Source organism: Meles meles, chromosome 10, assembly GCF_922984935.1.
Source record: "Meles meles chromosome 10, mMelMel3.1 paternal haplotype, whole genome shotgun sequence".
Lineage (NCBI taxonomy): Eukaryota > Metazoa > Chordata > Mammalia > Carnivora > Mustelidae > Meles > Meles meles.
This window is the reverse complement of record NC_060075.1, coordinates 6,070,061-6,090,001: the sequence shown is the minus strand read 5'-3', so window position 1 is coordinate 6,090,001 and position 19,941 is coordinate 6,070,061. Positions and strand designations below refer to the sequence as shown.

The following is a 19,941-nucleotide window of genomic DNA, read 5'->3' as shown; positions in this document are numbered from 1 at the left end:
GTGAGCAGCGCACTTGGGAAACCGTGGGCTGGGCCTGGGTGGCGCTGGGCCTTGGCCTGGGGTCAGCGGTTTCAGGGAGGGCCGGGGCAAGAGGGAAGCCCTGCTTTTGAGATGATTCTGGTGGCAGCATGAAGCACAGACCAGAGGGGAGGCCCCAAGGTCAGAAGACCACAGGGAGTGGCTTTGGTAAAAGATGCAGACGAGTGAGTGAGTGCTCAAGAGGACCCAGCACCTGAGGCTGGTTGTCACTTGTCCCTGAGGAGCCCAGCCACTGCCCCATTTCCTGGAGTGTAGGGAAAGGAGTCCTTCCCCATCCTGTGCATGTTAGATAGTGGCTGAATGGGAACCAGATACGGGGTCTGGTGAAAATGTCTGAGAGGCAGGGGCCTGGATCCACCCCTACATGGCTGGGAAAGGGGGGTGGTGAGATGGGGGCCCGAGGGGCAGGTCCGGATCCCCACCCATCCCTTTATGAGAGAGGGGCAGCAACCAATCTCTCCAGGTGTCCAGGAGCTCAGGCTTCTTCGTGTTTCCAGGGTCCCCTCGCCCTCCTCCCTCCAAACTGGCAGGCTCTACCTTCTTGGTGTGACCCCAGAGCTCGCAGCACAGCCTGTTCCTTCCGGCTGATCCGCCTGCCCGGCCCCCACCCAGGCCCACCCCAATCTTACCCTCCACGGCTTTTCAAAGGAGTCCTGCCAACACAAATCTACGTGTTTGTTTGCTTGCCTGTCTGCCTCTCCCAGTCTCTGCCTACTCCGGCCTCTCAACTTCCGTTTCTTTCCCAGAGTTTCTTTTAGTCTCTTAGTCCCTGTGATCTCAAATCCACGAGACTCAGACCCCTGCAGACCCCAAGGCCCCAGCTCATGGCCTTTCTCCAGCCCCCCCCCCCCCCATGGCTTAGAACTACAAACCCCAGTTTGCACAACTGCCGGGAACAGTGCTGGTGGGCACCATCTGCACTCTGGGAATTGTAGTTCCCCCAGCCCGGTGCTCTTGCTGGGGCTCCCAGATCTTCTCAGTGGGCAGTCCCTGCTCTGCGCTGACTGCCGGGTCTGTCTGCTGCCCCACCACCCCCAGGGAAGCGTGCGTCACTGGATGACAGGGTGGGGACGGAGGCCCTAGATGGCAGCTTCCTGCTCTTTTGTGTCCCCCACTTGAGTCATGGGGGGCGGGGGTTCCAGGAAATTGGGGCTGGGAGGGGAAGGGATACCCTAATGCCAGAGTCAAGGACAAAGAGTCACTGCATCCTTGCTGAACTGTGTCCCCAAGAGCTCCATGGCACTCCAAGGCAGGGGTCCGGGAGCACTTAGATATAGACAGGACAGGGAAGGAGAGCACCTGCAGTGGCTGTAGAGGTCCCTGTGGTCACCAAGCATCTGGGAACCATCCCCTGCTGCTGACTCGGAGCTCAACACCCCCCCAAACCGCTCAGAGCAAGGCCAGCAAGGGCAAGGTGAAAGAAAGTCCTCCGCTCTGGCCAGACGACCCACGAGGACCTCTCTGGCCCTCTGATTGTCCACCCTGCCAACTCCACCCTACCCCCGTCCTCAAACACACCCCTGCTCCTGCACTCCAGCCCCAGGGCTCCAAGAACACCTGGCTTCCCACTTATCAGTCCTAGTCCTCTGAGCGGAACCCAGGCGTCCGGCCCCCCACCCCTGTGGGTGGGCAGAGAGCCGAGGCTTTAGAGCCTCCCAGCCTGCCTTGTTCCTGTCCCATTGTGTGTGGGGCAGGGGCGGGGCAAGGGCCAGCACCGGAGAGCCCCCTCCCACTGCCCCCTCCCCTTCCTAAGGAAAAGGCCTGGGCTCTGCCGGGAGGGCCAGAGCTGAGGCCAGGCTGAACATGGGCAACTTGAAGAGTGTGGGCCAGGAGCCCGGGCCGCCCTGTGGCCTGGGGCTGGGCCTGGGCCTGGGGCTGTGCGGCAAGCAGGGCCCGGCCTCCCCGACCTCCTCTGAGCCCAGCAGGGCACCAGCGCCCGCGCCCCCACCCGCACCAGACCGCAGGTAAGGGCCTCGGTGGCTAGAAGCAGAGGGCAGGACGGAGGGCGTCCAGCCCGGGAGCCCTGGGCTGGGAAGGGCTGGAGCCGGTAGCCCAGCCAGGAGGGCTGGTCACCCACACAAGAGGGCTATCAGTACCGACAGAACAGGACGAGCAAGGAGGCTCAGAGAAGAGACCAGGATCAGGGCCAGCAGGCAGCAGGTGAAAGCAGGAGGTTAAGGGAGTCAGTTGAACAGGTTCAAACGCCGTGCTGCTGCCAAGAGCGGTTTGACTTTGAACAAGTCAAGCCGGGGCTCCCTGAGCCTTCATGTACATACAGTAAGGGCATGGCAGTGATGCTCCATGGGACTGTTGTAAGCTTCTAGCTCACAGCGAGCCGTCAGCAAACACTGATGATTATTTAACAGAAGAAAAGGGGCTGGGGAGGATAGTCACAGGAGGGCGAGAAGACCTGCTCCCAGAACGGGGAGAGAGCTGACCCGGGAGACTCGGGCCCTTGAGGTGGGAGGCTAAAAAGACAAACAGGCCCCACCTCCTGGTGCCCATCAACCCCCAAACTTACCTGGCATCCTCAGCCCTCAAAAGAGAGAAAGGGCAGCTGGAGGCCAGGTGGGGTGCCCGGCAGGGCATGGAGGTGGGGGCCTGGAGGCAGCTCCGCGGGGAAGGCTTCGCACAGGCGCACCGAGGCCCGAGGCCCTCCCTTCCTCCCCACAGCAGGCCTCAGCCTCTGGGAGGAAGTGATAAGGCCCTGAGGCTTCCCTTCACACGATGCTTACTGTCAGGAGGGGTGTGAGTGGGGAGGGAAATCTGGGCTGAGGAATCCCTGCGGGGGCTTCCCTCAGTGCGGCCACGGGCTCCATCCCCCTCAAGGTAGGGTTCATCACAACTCCGGGGGCTGGGACCCCCCGTGTCCAGAAGAGGAGAGGGGGACCCTGAACAGGGATGAGGACCCCTCATTAGGTGCGGAGCTCAGGAGCTCACCGCTGCTGCCCTGGGCAACTCAGGCTCTGACGACACAAGGGACAGGCAGGCCCGGGTTTTGAAGGACCAGTTCTGCCCATGGGCCTTCTGGCAAGCTTCCTAACTTTTCTGAGCCTCGGGCCCCTCATCTGTAAATGAGGGCACCAATATTGTCTACCCCCAAAGTGGCGGTGAGGGCTGACGGAGGACAGGCAAGGAAGCGGGAGGCAGGCGAGCAATAAATCCCTGGGGTGATTGATGTGGCCAGAGGAGCCTCGGGGGGCACATCCAGAAGGAAATACACTCTTCTCCCGTGACCCCTCCCCTGGGTCCCAGCAGCCCCCCACTCACCCGGCCCCCGGACGGGCCCAAGTTTCCCCGAGTGAAGAACTGGGAGGTGGGGAGCATCACCTATGATACCCTGAGTGCCCAGTCACAGCAGGTAAGCCCGGGAGTGCCCCCAGTCCCATATCAGGGTCGTCTAAGGTCTGTCTCCCCCCAAACTCAAAGAGACCCTGGGAAGAACCAGAGGAACTAAGGGACACACAGGGGACCCTGATGACTCCTAGCCTCCAGCCCTTGTCCCAAGTCCTGCCACAGCCCAGCCCTACCTCCCCCCAATTTCCAGTCCCAGCCCCAGCCCCAAACCCACACCTGCCCAGACCCACCTTCCCTCTGGCCCCCCACCGTGCCTCTGCACCCTGACCTGCACCTCCCTCTGCGCTCCCTGCTCTCTCTGCCTCTGCCCTCCACCCTAACCCAGGATGGGCCCTGCACCCCCCGACGCTGCCTGGGCTCGCTGGTGTTCCCGCGGAAACTGCAGAGCCGGCCATCTCAGGACCCCCCACCCACGGAGCAGCTGCTGAGTCAGGCCAGGGACTTCATCAACCAGTACTATAGCTCCATCAAGAGGTGAGACCACGCCTGGACGCCCTCAGAACACCCTTGTCCGTTGACCTGGGGCCCTGGTCCTGCCCAGCTCTCGAGAGGAAGCTCACCTTCCCCAGGACCCATTGCCATCCCCCACCCCGACACCAGCACCCACCAGCTCCCCACCAGCCGCCACACAGAGCCTGGGGAAGCTCTCCCCTCCATGTGACCTTCTTCTGCTCCCCTCTTGGCAACAGGAGCGGCTCCCAGGCCCATGAGCAGAGGCTTCAGGAGATGGAAGCCGAGGTGGCAGCCACGGGCACCTACCAGCTCCGGGAGAGTGAGCTGGTGTTCGGGGCCAAGCAGGCCTGGCGTAACGCACCCCGCTGCGTGGGCCGGATCCAGTGGGGGAAGCTGCAGGTGGGGCTGGCCAGCAAGCACCTGGGATAGGGACTGGGGAAGAGAAAAAAGGAAAGGAGCAGTAAGGGCCGCTCCTGAGGCTTCCCTGGGGGGGTCAAGCAGTGGGGAGATCCACGCCCCTTCTACTAGAGATCAGTACCCCTCAGGAGCCCTCAGTCCGCTAGCTAATGCCTGGTTGTTAAGCCCCATAGCGATGCCGTGGCTGGCTGCGGAGAGAAACAGTCAAATACACTGAGGCAGTGAGGACAGCTGGGCAGTAATCCGGGGGCGGGTATTGTCTGAGCAACAGACACATACTTCTGGAAAGGCCCCTTGCCGCTTCTTCCCCGTGGGTCTCGCTTGTCCAGCCCAGTCCTCCGGCACCTTGGCCTCCCACCCTCCTCTGCATTCTCACCACTGCACCGGCCTAAGAACCAGGAGAAGCAAGCTGACCACAGGGGAGCTTACTCCATGCTCTCGACCTCCTTAGCTGTAACTAGCCATCAAAGAATTTGGAATAAAGCCACATGCTCAGGAAATCCCAAAGGAGTCTCCCATAAAAGAGCGACCCTGTCTGGCCCTTGCATCCCCTTGAAGTTGTTCAAAGCTCTAGCTCAACCTTGAACCCATCAGAGCTTCCATATTGGATCCCACTCACGGCTACATCCCTCCCTTGGCGCCAGGCCAGCCACTGCCAAGCCCTTGCTTCTGTCACTAACACAAGTAGGTAAGGGACCTCCCAGCTTCCTGCTGGCGGCCCCCCTCAGCCAGTCCAGGAGGCTTCTCCCAACCTCAGAACATCAGGACGGGGCAGACTCCCCCGACAGCCCCCCTCACGCAGCCAAGTGCCCTCCCATCAGCAGCATGCTCGAGGAGAGTCTGCTGACTGCCTGGGGTCATCTGCCTCTGTTTGAGCACGTGGGCAATGGGGGACTCAACACCCACACCCCTGGATGGCCTCCCTGTCGCTTCCCCAACCATCAGTTTGGCAGAGACTGGGTCTCTCTTCCGTATCGGGTACTGAGGCAGCTTCTGCAGGAGTGGGAAGCTGTCCCAGCCAGGAGAGAAGGAGCAGACCAGGCTACATTGGGTGTGTGGGGTGCAGGGCAGGAAAAAGGGGGTCATTATGGGTGCAGATGGTCAGGGATGCTTCCCGGAGGAGAAAGAACCATGACGAGTGGCCCCGACAGCCTTTGGAGGCTTCAGACTAGTTAGCTCCTCCCTCCCCTGCCTCCTTACCTACTCCTAGAGCTGAGACCCAAGAGCCCTGTCCTTCTCCGCTCCCTGTCTCCCCCTGCCCGGCCGGCTCAGGTGTTCGATGCCCGGGACTGCAGCTCAGCCCAGGAGATGTTCACCTACATCTGCAACCACATCAAGTATGCCACCAACCGGGGCAACCTCCGGTGAGTGCGCCCTACACTGACTGGGCCGGATGCCACCCCTCCCGCGGTGGCCGTGAAGGCGGGGCTCTGACAGCTGTCATCCCCGTGTGTCAGCTCGGCCATCACAGTGTTCCCCCAGCGCGCCCCAGGTCGTGGAGACTTCCGAATCTGGAACAGCCAGCTGGTGCGCTACGCGGGCTACAGGCAGCAGGATGGCTCAGTGCGGGGGGACCCAGCCAACGTGGAGATCACCGAGGTGGGCACGGAGAGGCGGAGCAGGGGGCGGCCCACCAGTGAGGGCTCTGGCAGAGGCGCGGGGCTCCAGCCAGAGAAGGGCCCGTGGAGCAGGGAGGGGGGACCCAGAGATGGAGGAGGGAGACGCCATTGAAGGGGGTCCCCGAGGAGGGCGGGCGCTGGGGCCCCTCACACCCACCTCTGGCCCTGCTCCCTGCAGCTCTGCGTCCAGCACGGCTGGACCCCAGGAAACGGTCGCTTTGACGTGCTGCCACTCCTGCTCCAGGCCCCGGATGAGCCCCCAGAGCTCTTTGCTCTGCCCCCCGAGCTGGTCCTCGAGGTGCCCCTGGAGCACCCCACGTGAGCATGAGAGGGACTGGGTCAGATGGAGGACGGGCGGCCCGGGTGTGGCCAGGCCAGCCAGGCCCCACAGGCAGCCTGATCCCCCTCCCGAACCCCCCAGGCTGGAGTGGTTTGCGGCCCTGGGCCTGCGCTGGTATGCCCTCCCGGCGGTGAGCAACATGCTGCTGGAAATCGGGGGCCTGGAGTTCCCCGCGGCCCCTTTCAGCGGCTGGTACATGAGCACTGAGATCGGCACGCGGAACCTGTGCGACCCTCACCGATATAACATCCTGGAGGTGAGGACGTGCAGGCCGGGAAGCGGAGGCGTCCCACTCGGGGCTGGGGCCTGTGACTCACAGATAGGTCCCCACACGGTCAGCCACTGGGAGAACCTGAGCGGGGTCCACACTAGTGTGGGCCTCCCACACTAGAATTTTGGAGAGCTCCGGGACCGCGGATCGGGGGCAAAGGGGTATCCACGCATTGGTACAAACACACTGTTATTTTTCTGGGATCTTGACTCTAGAGCTTTCCTCAGATTCTCAAGGCAGATCTTGCAAAACAATGTCATTTTATTTTTTTTTTAAATAGGTTTTTTTTTTTTTAAGATTTTATTTATTTATTTGACAGACACAGATCACAAGTAGGCAGAGAGGCAGGCAGAGAGAGAGAGGGAAGCAGGCTCCCTGCTGAGCAGAGAGCCCGATGCAGGACTCGATCCCAGGACCCCGAGATCATGACCTGAGCCGAAGGCAGCGGCTTAACCCACTGAGCCACCCAGGCGCCCCAACAATGTCATTTTAGAGACGAGAAGTTAAGACCCAGGGCCGAGAAATAACGGGCCCGGAGTCCGTCTCTGCTCAGGGGTACCTTGCAGGCAAGAGCCTGAGCTGGCTCCAAACTAAGCAGTCAGGCCTCTCTCGATGGCCCCCTACCCACGCGCACTCCTTCTACTCATGAGTTCCAGACACTCCGTCCACTCCCCCCAACCCTGTCCCTACCAATGCCACGCGCCCCCGCCTCCAGGATGTGGCGGTCTGCATGGACTTGGACACCAGGACAACCTCATCCCTGTGGAAAGACAAGGCAGCGGTGGAAATCAACTTGGCCGTGCTGCACAGTTACCAGGTATACGGGCCCAGACTGGCCAGGAGGGGAGGGGCTGCGGCAGGGAGGGAGGCAGGCACTTAGAGACCGGGGTTGGGGGTGGGGAGGCAGGAGCTGGAGGTAGCTGGAAGGAATACCATGGGCCAGGGGACACCCTGGGCCCGTGCCTCCGGGGACACGGTGCCTAGACTTCCAGGTGCCAAAGTGTGTGCTCGGAGCCCTGTTGCGTGGGGCATGCTTGTAACGCAGGCCCCAGGGCAGCATGGGTATTGTGACGTGTGGGACCCCTGGATTCTGGAAACCCCAGCTGAAGGACTGCAGGCCTGGTGAGCATTGTCATTTAAGGAAACTCACGGTGGCTGAGAACCAGGCCAGAGTTTAGGATGTTCTGGTCCAGGGGCAGGACAGACGGACGGACATGGGAGACTGGAGCAGCCACTGAGTTTTAGGCACGCCACCAGGGCTGCAGCCAGGGATGACGGCATGGTGGGGGGACACCGCCTGTGTTAGACGTGGGGGGACCCAGGGTGCCGTCTAAGCCCCTGCCTCCCCAACCCCAGCTGGCCAAAGTGACCATCGTGGACCACCACGCTGCCACTGCCTCCTTCATGAAGCACCTGGAGAACGAGCAGAAGGCTAGGGGGGGCTGCCCTGCCGACTGGGCCTGGATCGTGCCCCCCATCTCTGGCAGCCTCACCCCTGTCTTCCATCAGGAGATGGTCAACTACGTCCTGTCCCCCGCCTTCCGCTATCAGGTGCCCACCCCGCTGGCTCTCGCCCACTGTGGCCAGCTCTAACGAAGCAGCCCCCAGGGGCCTCCAAATGTTTTACTTATCTCCTCCTCCACTCCCCCCACCACTCCCCTGCAGCCAGACCCATGGAAGGGGAGTGGATCCAAGGGTACCGGCATCACCAGGAAGAAGACCTTTAAGGAAGTGGCCAAGTAGGTGCCCTAGGAGTGCCGCCCTTCCCCCACACCCAGGGGACCAGCTGTAGCAGTGGGAAGGCCCCCGCCCCCACACAGCCACTACCCAGGGCCCCAAGACCTTACTTGGCCATGCACCTGAGGCGGCCCCGGCTCAGTGTGCCTGGGATCACCCTGACCCTGCCCTCACCCGCAGTGCGGTGAAGATCTCAGCCTCGCTCATGGGCACCGTGATGGCAAAGCGAGTGAAGGCAACCATCCTGTATGGCTCCGAGACCGGCCGGGCCCAGAGCTACGCACAGCAGCTGGGGAGACTCTTCCGGAAGGCTTTCGACCCCCGGGTAGGGCTAAGCCCAGAGGAGTGGGGATCGGGGAAGGGGGAAGGGGCCCATCCATATCTTCAGATGTGCCCTGGAGGACAGAAGAGGGTCACAAGTCAGAGCCCAGGAGGAAGCCCAGGATCCAGACGGATTCAGGCATTGAATCCAGGCCTGAGTCAGGGTCTGAAATGTGCCCTGCCAGGACAGCAGAGGCCAAGTCCCTGGGACATCGGTCTTTTCCTCGTCCACAGGTCCTGTGCATGGATGAGTACGATGTGGTGTCCCTTGAGCATGAGACGCTGGTGTTGGTGGTGACCAGTACATTTGGGAATGGTGACCCCCCAGAGAATGGAGAGGTGAGAGACCTAGCAGGAAAGGGACCACTGGAAATGAGGGGAGATTCAAAACGGGGTGGCTGGGCAGGAACCCCACTCCCACGATGGAGAGTGGAGATGCCTTGAGAGTCCCCAGAGTGCGAGAATAGACATTCCACTGGGACCCAAGAGCCTGCGCGAGCCCGACTCCAGCCCCACCCCACACACACCGGCTTCAGTGTGTCCCCGGGTCATTCCCATTACCCGTGCAACTATTTAATACGTGGAAGGCACTTGGCTGGCCAGCGAGGTCAGACTGCTCTCAAGCACTGACGAGTTAGGAACACAGAGATACCCCACTTACTACTCAGTTTCAGCTTTCCCTTTTCTTCTTTCCTCAACAAAAGAACGGAGCACTGCTCAGACGTCAACAGATTAGGCAACTCCACTTTCTGCACGAATCTTTAAAGAAACAGAGTGCCACCACGAACACTAGTATCAGCCATGATCTTCCCAGCCTCTCTGCCCGGGCCACCGCAGAGACAATCACTGCTCGTGCCCTTGGCTGTTGCAGCTTCCGGGTGACAAAGGTCCCCTGAGCACTAGGTACCTTCTCCAGCAGCCCAAAGCAGAGGCCTGAGGCAAGCCTCCCCCCTCCACCACGGTGCGGCCCCTTTCTGCCCTCATTCTCATCTGCCTTGTAAAGAATAATAGAATCCGTTACTTTGTTAGTGTAAAGGGGTATTTACACCCACGTGACCCACCACCCTAGGAAGACAGAGAACACAGAGAACAAGTCCACTACCCAGGCGTCCTTGTCAGTGCCCTTGAACGTCCCCTTGTCGGCGCCCCCAGCCAGCCCCTTCCCAGTCCCTGCCTTCCGCCAGCCCGGTCAGTTTCGCGCGCTCTGGGACGTCACAGAAAGGCGAGCACACAGAGAGACTCGGCCCGCGTCTGAGGCTCATCTCACAGTGAGCGGTTCGGTGCCTTGCTCCTTTTTACTGCCGAGCGGCGAGCCGCGTTCACTGTGTGAACATGGTGTGTGTTTCTCCGTTCTCCTGCTGACGGACGCTTGGGCCGTTTCCAGGGCTGGGCTATTATGAATAAAGCTGTTATGAACATTCTTGGGCAAGGCTTTTGTGGGCTTATGTTTTCATTTCTCTTGAATAAATACCTAGGAGTGGAATTGCTCAGTCATCGGGTAGATGTATCTTTAACTTCAAAAAAGACAAAAACAAAAAAACAAAAAACTGCCAGACAGCCACAGGGCTTGAACCGCACCTCTAAATTCTGTGCGTTTCAGTGTATGTAAATTTCACCTCATTTTTTTTTTTTTAATGGAGCAAACCTAGGAATGTCGCCCACAGAAAATGGGGTATATTCACCAAAGTCACTAACAAGAATGTTTACAGCAGCGTGGTTCATAATAGCCCCAGACTGGAAACAATTCCAAAGACTGTCCACAACAGACCCAATAAATACATTGTGGTCTGTTCAAATTCTGTGCAGCAGTGAAGGTGAATGGATCACAACCACGGGACAGAGATGAATCTGAAAACATAAGGTAGAGGGAAAGAAGCCAAGCACAACAGAACTGGACTGTGGGGTTCTCTCTGTATTAAGTTCAGAAACGGGCAAAAGGAATCCATGGTGTTTTTTTGTTTTGTTTTTTAATTTGACAGAGAGAAATCACAACTAGGCAGAGAGGCAGGCAGAGAGGGAGGAGGAAGCAGGCTCCCCGCGGAGTAGAGAGCCCGATGTGGGGCTCGATCCCATGTGGGGCTCGATCCCAGGACCCTGGGATCATGACCTGAGCTGAAGGCAGAGGCTTTAACCCGCTGAGCCACCCAGGTGCCCCAATCCATGGTGTTTTAGTTGGGAGATGGTGGTCCCCAGGGTGGGACGGGGAACTGGGAGGGGTCTGAAGCTGAATTCTAGGGCTCTAGCGACATTTCCTGAGAGGATGCTGATGACACAGGCAGGTTCCATTTGTGAAAAATCTAGAAAGCTGTACGTTTATGATACATGTGCTTTTCTGAACGTGTTACACTTCAACAAAAGGTTCAAAAAAATAAAATTAAGAAAAAATAAAATAAAGGTAGTACACACACTAATCACGGTGACCTTAAAGCCCCACCACCCAAATGCACCTGCAGCCGTCGCTGGGGTGTGCCGGGCTTGCCCCATTTGGGGTTTTGCTGCGGGAAGCTATTCCGCGTAGCTCTTAGCTATGTTCCCGGCAGCACAGGACAAGGCTCAGCCTCCTAGAAGAGGCTGGTGCCACCGACTAGCAACGGAGGCAATGCCGGGAGACCGAGGGCTGTCTCCCACCTGCCGAGCTGGCTGAAACATTAAGGACTGGCCACATCTAGTGTTGGCAGGAGGAAGCAAAGAGCACTCCTCTTGCTGTGGGCAGTCTGACCACTCGCCTCATCCTGCCTTTAAATCCTGACTCAGGAATCTCCCCTTGCAAGGACTACCCTCCCGAAACACGCAAAAGAGGCGGCGGGCATGTATATATACAAGGGTTTGAGCATTGATCACACACCACCCAGATACCCTGAGTCAGACCGAAGTCTCCGCGCATGCTCCCTGCAAATGTGGGGACACTAAGCAGCCATTCAAAAGGTCAGTCTTGGTGTGTTGACCTGGAAGGAGGTCCATGACTGGTTACTAAGGAAAAAGCAGGTAAGTATGGTGTGGCCCCATTTTGACTTTTTGGAAAAACTATAAATGCAGATCGATATGGAAGTATAACCTGACATGTCTGGGAGGTTAAACACCTGTCCACAGGGCACATGCCTTGGGGATGAGGACTGGAGGAAAGGTATGGGTTGATTTTTCTCTTATTCCTTTATGGTGCTATCATGTTTTCAAAAAGCCAATACCGGTTTTAAAATTTTCAAAACAAAATAAAATCAGAATTTACAAGCAATAAGGATCAGCCGACTGCCGTTTTAAAGTTCTGTGTGGTTTGAAATTAAAAAAAAAAAAAAACAACTAACCATGATACCAACACTTCCCCTCCCCAGAGTTTTGCGGCGGCCCTGATGGAGATGTCCGGCCCCTACAACAGCTCTCCTCGGCCAGAACAGCACAAGTGAGTGCCCCTGGGAGCCTGGGGGGAGGTGGGAGGGAGGGCAGTGAGGCATCTGGAGACACTGAGAAAAGGAGGGCTGAAATGTTCTCTCTCCATGCCTCCAACAAGCTGGAGGACAGACGTGAGGAGGCCGGGACCCCCGTTACACCTCAGGATGCCCTCCTTCCTTGTGACCTGGCCACTCGCAACCCCCGGGACTCTGAGGGCTGATCAGTGCTGCAGTCCCCTTCAGAGAGGGGAAGGGAGGCACAGTGAGGCCTGAAGGCACAGGGGTCCCCGGGCAACAAAGCCAAGTCCAAGGGCAGGGTGTTTCCTATCCCAGATGTAGAGACCCCAGAGCTGTCCCGGCACTGTGTCTGGCCCTGTGCCAGGCTCCCAGTTCTCTGAAACAGCCCTGTCTTTGTCTTCTCTCGCCAGGAGTTACAAAATCCGCTTCAACAGCGTCTCCTGCTCAGACCCGCTGGTGTCCTCTTGGAGGCGGAAGAGAAAGGAGTCCAGTAACACAGACAGCGCGGGGGCCCTGGGCACCCTCAGGTGTGGGAGCTGCAGTGTGGGGCGGCAGGGGAAGGAGGGCAAGCTGCCTGGGCATACATGGGGCGGGGACAGGCGTGGGCTCCAGTGACGGCTCCCTGAACCCCAGGTTCTGTGTGTTCGGGCTGGGCTCCCGGGCGTACCCCCACTTCTGCGCCTTTGCTCGTGCGGTGGACACGCGGCTGGAAGAGCTGGGCGGGGAGCGGCTACTGCAGCTGGGCCAGGGAGACGAGCTGTGCGGCCAGGAGGAGGCCTTCCGTGGCTGGGCCCAGGCCGCCTTCCAGGTGAGCCTCGGGGCCTGTTCAAACGTGTGACCCGGGCTTCCCCTCCCACCCCGATTCTGGCTCACTCCCACCCCCACCCTCCCCCTGAGGCAGGTAATAGTGAGGCCTTGCGGCTGCCCTGACTCTGTCTGGTCCTCTGCTCCCATCCTGTTCCTTCCAAAATCTGTCCTCATTTCACCCCTGTGCAGCCAGCCCTTCTGGAGCCATCTGCAGCGGGGATGACGCGGCCCTAACAACATGGGAGGCGCCTGGCCCCGGGTGGAGGAGAGCAGGCAGGGCTTCATCCAGACACAGGCGGGGTCCCTGAGCGGGAGCCTAAGGGGACAAGCATGCAGGGCAGGCAGGATGGAGAGAGAGGGGAAGGCCCGAGAGAAGGCTGGACGGAGGTGAGGGCTGCCGCTGAGGCCAACAGAGAACCTACAGGAAGTCAGAGGCCAGACAGGCTTGGGATGGTGCCTGGACAATTGGTGTCCTAGCTCAGGGGAGTGCAGGAGGGGTGGGTCCCAGAGCCGGGCTTCCCCCAGAGGCGGCTCTGCCTGGTCTGGGGATTATGTCTGGAGGTGAACAGACCCCTTCTCCCTGTCCCGATGCCCCCTCAGGGCAGTGCTGGCCCTTCCAGGGTTCCCAGGCTTGAGCTGAGCAGGTCTGGCTTGATGGGGCCGAGTGGGGCCACGCAAGGAGGCCAGCTGGGGGTGGGGGAGGAAGCTGGAGCAGGTGGAGGGCTTGCTAGGGAGGAGAACGTGAAGCTGAAGAAATAAATAGGCTCAGACTGGGAGAAGGAGAGTAAGAAGGAGAACAAGATGAAAGGAAGCGACTGGAAGCGAGGAAAGAAGAAAAAGGTGAAGGTTTAGGGATACGGCTTTAGAGATGCAGGGTCAATGCGAGACACATCCAACTAAAAGCAGGAAGACGCTGAACAAACTAGCCGTAGGAAGGAAGGGAGGGGGCCAAGGAAGGAAGGAAGAGATGTAAGAGCTTACACACACGAAAGAAAGATTAGCAGGACTGGTGATCCGTGTTGGGAGGAGAAGGAGCAACCGATCACGGGTGAGCCCTGGGTTTCAAGTCCAGCTGGAGCAGCCAGCCATCTGCAGGACTCCTACCTGAACGGAGACAGATAGGATCTGCACCCTCCCAGGGGTCCTGCCCGGGGCCCTCTAGCCCTAGTGAGCAAAGCAAGAAGGACAGAGCAGCCTGAGACCCCTCCCACAGCCACAGTGTCCCACTCCGGGGGCTTTTACATAAAGCACCTCATTTCATCCTCCCCGGGACCTAGTGAGGTGGAAAGAGGGGCCAGTGAGGCGCGTGGAAGGTGAGTAGAGGAGTCAGAATCTGAACGCAGCTCCGAGTGCTACCATGTGCCGAGCACCACGCTCCCTGAGAGTAACACCAGATTAAGGAACCGGTGGGTGCGGCAAGTAAAAATGTGCAAAGGGGAGCTAGGGCAGGGGCCAAGCCATGAAATGGGATGACGATGAACAGACACGGCCAGGCTTGGCCACAGGAGGGGCCCTCGGAAGGGCGCCTCCTGCTGCTGGGCACCCCACACACATACTCTCACCGTCCCAGGAAGAGATGGGGGCCACTGGGGACCCCACAGCCCAGCTTAACCTCCTGCCTCAGCCTCGCGGAGCTCCTCACTGCTCTGGCCCTCCCTGGGGGCCTGAGGCCCTCAGCCCTCACCCCCTGGCCCCTCAGGCCTCCTGTGAGACTTTCTGCGTGGGAGAGGATGCCAAGGCGGCTGCCCGGGACATATTCAGCCCCAAACGGAGCTGGAAGCGCCAGCGGTACCGACTGAGCACCCAGGCCGAGGGCCTCCAGCTGCTGCCAGGTGAGGCTCTGGCCGGCCCCCTGACCCCTGCTGGTCCTTCTGGGCACCCAGGGTCCCAGGACCCACTGTCAGGGGCCTGGCTGGGCTCCTGGCTCAGTCCCAGTCTCCCGCCAGGCCTGATCCACGTGCACAGGAGAAAGATGTTCCAGGCTACTGTCCTCTCAGTGGAAAACCTGCAAAGCAGCAAGTCCACGTGAGGAGGCCCACTTCCCCGCCACCGTCCCTGTCCTGGCCTCTCCTTCCCTCTGTCCCAGCATGCTCCCCCGACGCCCTCCCTGCCCGCTTCTAACTGCCCCAACCCCTCACCCGCAGCCGGGCCACCATCCTGGTGCGGCTCGACACCGGAGGCCAGGAGGCCCTACAGTACCAGCCCGGGGATCACATAGGCATCTGCCCGCCCAACCGGCCGGGCCTCGTGGAGGCGCTGCTGAGCCGCGTGGAGGATCCGCCTCCACCCGGCGAGCCCGTGGCTGTGGAGCAGCTGGAGAAGGGCAGCCCGGGTAAGGCAGAGCAGTCAGGGGCACGACTGACAGCCTGCTCTGTCCCCCTGGCCTCAGGGTGGAAGACCTGTAGAGGACCGCCACCTCCCCTCACAGCCATAATGCCTGTGCTCAGAGCCGGCTGTGCTCCCTCCCGTGGGGCGGACCTTGTGGCTAGATGGTCCACAGAGCGTGGCTCCTTTTTCAGTAGTACCGTCCCCTTCCCCACAAAAGGCTGCCGCCTTTCTCTGGGCTCCCCCCAAGGTCTCCTCCTGACAGCCTAGCCTGCTCTGTAGCTGGCCTCGGGTCTACCTCCTGGCACGTGGATGCCTGGCATTAGAGTCAGAACCCAGTCAGGGGCCCCCAAACACACACACACACACACACACACACACACACACATACACAGGGGCTTCCCAGGCAGGCCCACCACCACCACCGTTCAAGGGCAAGGTCTCCAATCAAACACAAGGCGTGGTCAGTCCCGGGATACCCCCAAGCAACGACCAACTCGGACTCTGTAGTTCTGGCTGGCCCCTTCCTCAGACCTCCCCTGTACATCACACCCCAAGGTGGCCCGCCCCCCGGCTGGGTTCGGGACCCCCGGCTGCCTCCATGCACGCTGCGCCAGGCTCTCACCTTCTTCCTGGACATCACTTCCCCGCCCAGTCCTCAACTCCTTCGACTGCTCAGCACCCTGGCCGAAGAGTCCGGCGAACAGCAGGAGCTCGAGAGCCTCAGCCAGGTGCGGGCAGCCCCAGCGGGCGGCGGGGGCTCGGGAGGCCGGATGAGCCAGGTGGGGAAGGGGGTCTATCTGGCTAGTACACCCTGGGCTTTAAGGCCCAGCTCTGGGTCTCAGAATTCATCTCTGAATTCTCGGTGCTCAAGAAATGTTTGTCACCCTGAGCTGAGAAGGGAGAGACCCCAGGAGGCTCGGCTCAGGACGAGTCAAGAAGGGAGGTCAGCAGGCGGGGTCAGGAGGGTCTGAGCCCCTTGCGCCCTGCTCCCGCCAGGACCCGCGGCGGTACGAGGAGTGGAAGTGGTTCCGCTGCCCCACGCTGCTGGAGGTGCTGGAGCAGTTCCCGTCGGTGGCCCTGCCCGCGCCGCTGCTCCTCACCCAGCTACCCCTGCTCCAGCCCCGGTACTACTCAGTCAGCTCGGCACCCAGCGCCCACCCAGGAGAGATCCACCTCACCGTAGCTGTGCTGGCATACAGGACGCAGGGTGAGGTGACGGAGGGCCAGGGGCCAGGGCCACACGGTGACCCCGGGACGGGCCCCTCATTGGCACCCTCTCCTCCGCAACCCCCAGACGGACTGGGCCCCCTTCATTATGGAGTCTGCTCCACGTGGCTGAGCCAGCTGAAGGCTGGGGACCCCGTGCCCTGCTTCATCAGGGGGTAAGTGAGGGCTTCAGGGCATGGAGGTGGGAGGGGCATGGAGAGGAGAGCGTCTGTCCCAGCAGGGGTGGACAAAGTGCCACATGGATGGCCAGCGACAGATGGAGGAGTCGGCAGGAGGCAGCACAGGGTGGTCGGGGGCTCTGGTGAGGGGTACGACGGGGAGCAGGGAGGACCCACCTAACACATACAAGAACGGGGAACTGCAGGTAAAGCTTTGGGTGTTTCGCTAATTTGGACTTAGGGCCCTGTCCCAAAGCTTCCCCTCCTGAGACAGGGCTGGGATTCGACCTGCAGGCCCTGCTGCTTTTAGGTAAACTATGTCCCTCACTACATCCTTCGGGTCAGTCTGATATTGGGAGGCGTGGCACTTGGGAACTGTGCCCCTATTCAAAGTCAGGTCCCCACTTAGTCCAGGGAGAACGAGTAAGGTCACCATAGCATCACTGGGGACTCAAAGAAAGTAAAAGATTGCAGGATACCCTTCCCTTGTGCTGGGTTCAGAAGCCTTGCCTCATCCAGCAGCCAGACCCAAAGCCTCGGGGCGGGCAGGGGGAGCGGTGGGGACTTAAAAGAATTCCCAGGACAGACATCAGTTACGTCCAGTAACTCGAACCATTCAGGAGGCTATATCCCAAACTGCACCAATCCACTGAACAAACCAAATACCAACATCAACGCTAGGATTTAAAATAAACACTCACTGAACGCTTTATGAACCAAAAGCTGTCCTTCCCTTCCCATATGTTGTCAATCTCCTCAACTGAGATATCAGAACATTCTTCAGTTCAAATTAAATCATATTCCCTTGGACCCAATCTCCAGAAACACATGTCCAGGGAGTTTCTGCCTGCAGGTAGAGTTCTTTGCATAAACACACCATGCCCACTCTGAGCTAGACATGTCGTGAGCATTTGACAACCACTTGCCAACGGAAGTTGAGTTCTCCTCTCTCCCCGCAGTCGACATTGGTAAGAATCTGGGGGCTGGGAAAGCACAGGGGCCTGACACGGTGTCCCTCCACTAGGGCTCCCTCCTTCCGGCTGCCGCCTGACCCCAGCTTGCCCTGCATCCTAGTGGGCCCTGGCACAGGTATTGCCCCCTTCCGGGGCTTTTGGCAGGAGCGGCTGCATGACATTGACAGCAAAGGTGAGACTGGCGGCCGAGGGAATGAATGGAAGGCAGGAGGGAGTCACACAATCTAGGGGGAAAGGGACAGGGACTAGATGACAGGTAGGAAAGAGGGCAAGCAATGGGCCACAGAGGTGAAAAGAACCTTATTAGACCAAGGGGAGGGCAGTGCCCTGTTGGTGTGGCTTCCTGGAGCCAGACACAAAGTAGGTGTGGGGACTGGGTTAAGGACGAGGGGACAAGGGGAACCGAAAATCTGCAGAGCATGGGGCTGGGACTCAGAAGGCAGAAATGCCCAGAGTGTACTTGGGACTGTGCCAGAGTCCAGCTAGGTGTGTCCAAGACTCACGAAGCTACAGGATGTTCAGGCTGGACACAGGGGCTTAAGGCAGCTGGCAAATCGAAAGAAAGGGGCTGTGACTGATGGGCAGGCAGATGATATGTAAGGTGAGGACGTGGGGGAAAGGGCTAGATGGAGTCCCCGAACTTCTGCGTTAGACGGTGCCAAGGGCTTGGAATTCCAAGTCAGAAGCCCACGTCCTAGCGCAATGCTCCCACCGGTCCTTCCACCGGGAGAGCCACCACCTCCGGTGCGCTGCTTTTCTGGGAGCCTCCTCTCTGGAAACCAGAGTCAGACAGGGTCTCTGAGAGCATCCTGCACTCTCCTGGAGGCTCGACGGCCATGAGTGGTAGTTGCTATTCGAAAGGCACGGGCTGCCCGCCTGGGCGAGGCCAGCCAGCGGGAGGTGTCGCTAGGGCTGCCGCCCGGGGAGAGGACGCTCCCAAGCCGCAGCGCTGCTCGCAGGCCTGCAGCCCGCCCCCATGACTTTGGTGTTCGGCTGCCGATGCTCCCAGCTCGACCACCTTTACCGCGACGAGGTGCGGGATGCCCAGCAGCGCGGAGTTTTTGGGCGCGTCCTCACCGCCTTCTCCCGGGAGCCCGACAGCCCTAAGGTACGACACCCTGAGGGAACGGGGGTAACCTGAGACTTAGGCACCCCGGGAGGGCGGAGGGGCGCTCCGGGGAGGGGGGGGAGGGGCGTGAGCAAGCCCGGCCCCGCCCCCTCCAGGGCGCACCCGCCGCCCCGCCCCTCGGCTCCCGCCCCGCCCGCGGACTCAGGCACCCGCCCCCACTCGGCCCCTCCCGCGTGCCTCTCGGGCTCCCTCACCTTCGCCCTAGCCCCGCCCCTGGCTTGGCTCCACCTCTCCAGACCCCGCGCCCCGCACTTAGGCGCCGCCTGGCCCGCGGGAAAACTATTCGCACCCGGGCCGGACCCCCACTCCCCGAAGCCCCCCAGAGCACGCCCCTAACCCCGGCTCCCCTCAGACCTACGTGCAGGACATCCTGCGGACGGAGCTGGCTGCTGAGGTGCACCGCGTGCTGTGCCTCGAGCGGGGCCACATGTTTGTGTGCGGCGACGTCACCATGGCAACCAGCGTTCTGCAGACGGTGCAGCGCATCCTAGCGACCGAGGGCGACATGGAGCTGGACGAGGCCGGCGACGTCATCGGCGTGCTGCGGGTGCGGGGGGCGGGGCCATGCCGGGGCGGGGCCATGCCGGGGCGGGGCCATGCCGGGGCGGGGCCATGCCGGGGCGGGGCCATGCCGGGGCGGGGCCATGCCGGGGCGGGGCCATGCCCGGGGCGGGGCCATGCCCGGGGCGGGGCCATGCCCGGGGCGGGGCCCGCTCCTACTTGGATCCCATCTCTGTTCTGGCCCTCTTCCCCCGCAGGATCAGCAACGCTATCACGAGGACATTTTCGGGCTCACACTGCGCACCCAGGAGGTGACAAGCCGCATACGCACCCAGAGCTTTTCCTTGCAGGAGCGACATCTGCGGGGCGCAGTGCCCTGGGCGTTCGACCCACCGGGGCCAGACACCCCCAACCCCTGAGAGCCCTCGTTTTCCATCCCAGTCCACTCCGGCTCTGCCGCTCTCCTGGCGCTCTCCAGACCAGCCACCTCTCCCCTCCCGAGGTGCCTTCCCATCCTTGTCCGGAGTCTGCCCTAAGTCGCTTATTCCCAGGAATGAGGGAAATGTCCCTCTCTAGGTCTGTTTACTTGCCCCGGGTCCGGAGGCCCCCTCCCAGGGCCTACTGTCACCCCTTTTGTGTTCCTTAGGTGAGTTTTAGATTCCCTTTATTCTCTCTCAGGAGTACCTTATCTTGAAACCTAATCTCTAAATGATTCAAATATTTATTATTGGAGATTCACCATACGAGACGGGACCAGATGTTATGAGAGCTTCTAAGATGCCTAACCCAGCCCCATCGATTAAAACTACAGAACGACAAGCTTTGTCTTTTAATTTGTGCAGATTGAGGTCGTGGTAAT

General features: G+C 60.3%; 1 protein-coding gene across 3 annotated transcripts; it reads left to right on the top strand.

Annotated features, from left to right (window-relative positions):
* Nucleotides 1-1,795: 1,795 nt before the first annotated feature.
* Nucleotides 1,796-19,901, top strand: NOS3 (nitric oxide synthase 3). 3 transcript variants are annotated; one of them, XM_046021149.1, is made up of 26 exons: nt 1,797-2,003; nt 3,298-3,400; nt 3,722-3,870; nt 4,086-4,248; nt 5,539-5,630; nt 5,724-5,865; nt 6,064-6,203; nt 6,307-6,481; nt 7,212-7,313; nt 7,853-8,047; nt 8,162-8,235; nt 8,414-8,558; nt 8,789-8,893; nt 11,884-11,951; nt 12,369-12,485; nt 12,592-12,766; nt 14,465-14,597; nt 14,712-14,790; nt 14,910-15,097; nt 15,649-15,821; nt 16,090-16,300; nt 16,388-16,475; nt 17,503-17,624; nt 18,412-18,560; nt 18,934-19,128; nt 19,340-19,901. In XM_046021149.1, the coding sequence occupies exons 1-26, from the start codon at nt 1,843-1,845 to the stop codon at nt 19,499-19,501; spliced, it is 3,606 nt and encodes a 1,201-aa protein (XP_045877105.1). In that variant the 5' UTR covers nt 1,797-1,842; the 3' UTR covers nt 19,502-19,901. The 3 variants fall into 3 exon arrangements, with proteins under 3 accessions (XP_045877106.1, XP_045877105.1, XP_045877103.1); XM_046021147.1 differs by having other exon boundaries at nt 3,295-3,400; XM_046021150.1 differs by lacking the exon at nt 19,340-19,901 and having other exon boundaries at nt 1,796-2,003; nt 3,295-3,400; nt 18,462-18,560; nt 18,934-19,070.
* The last annotated feature ends 40 nt before the right edge of the window (nt 19,902-19,941 follow it).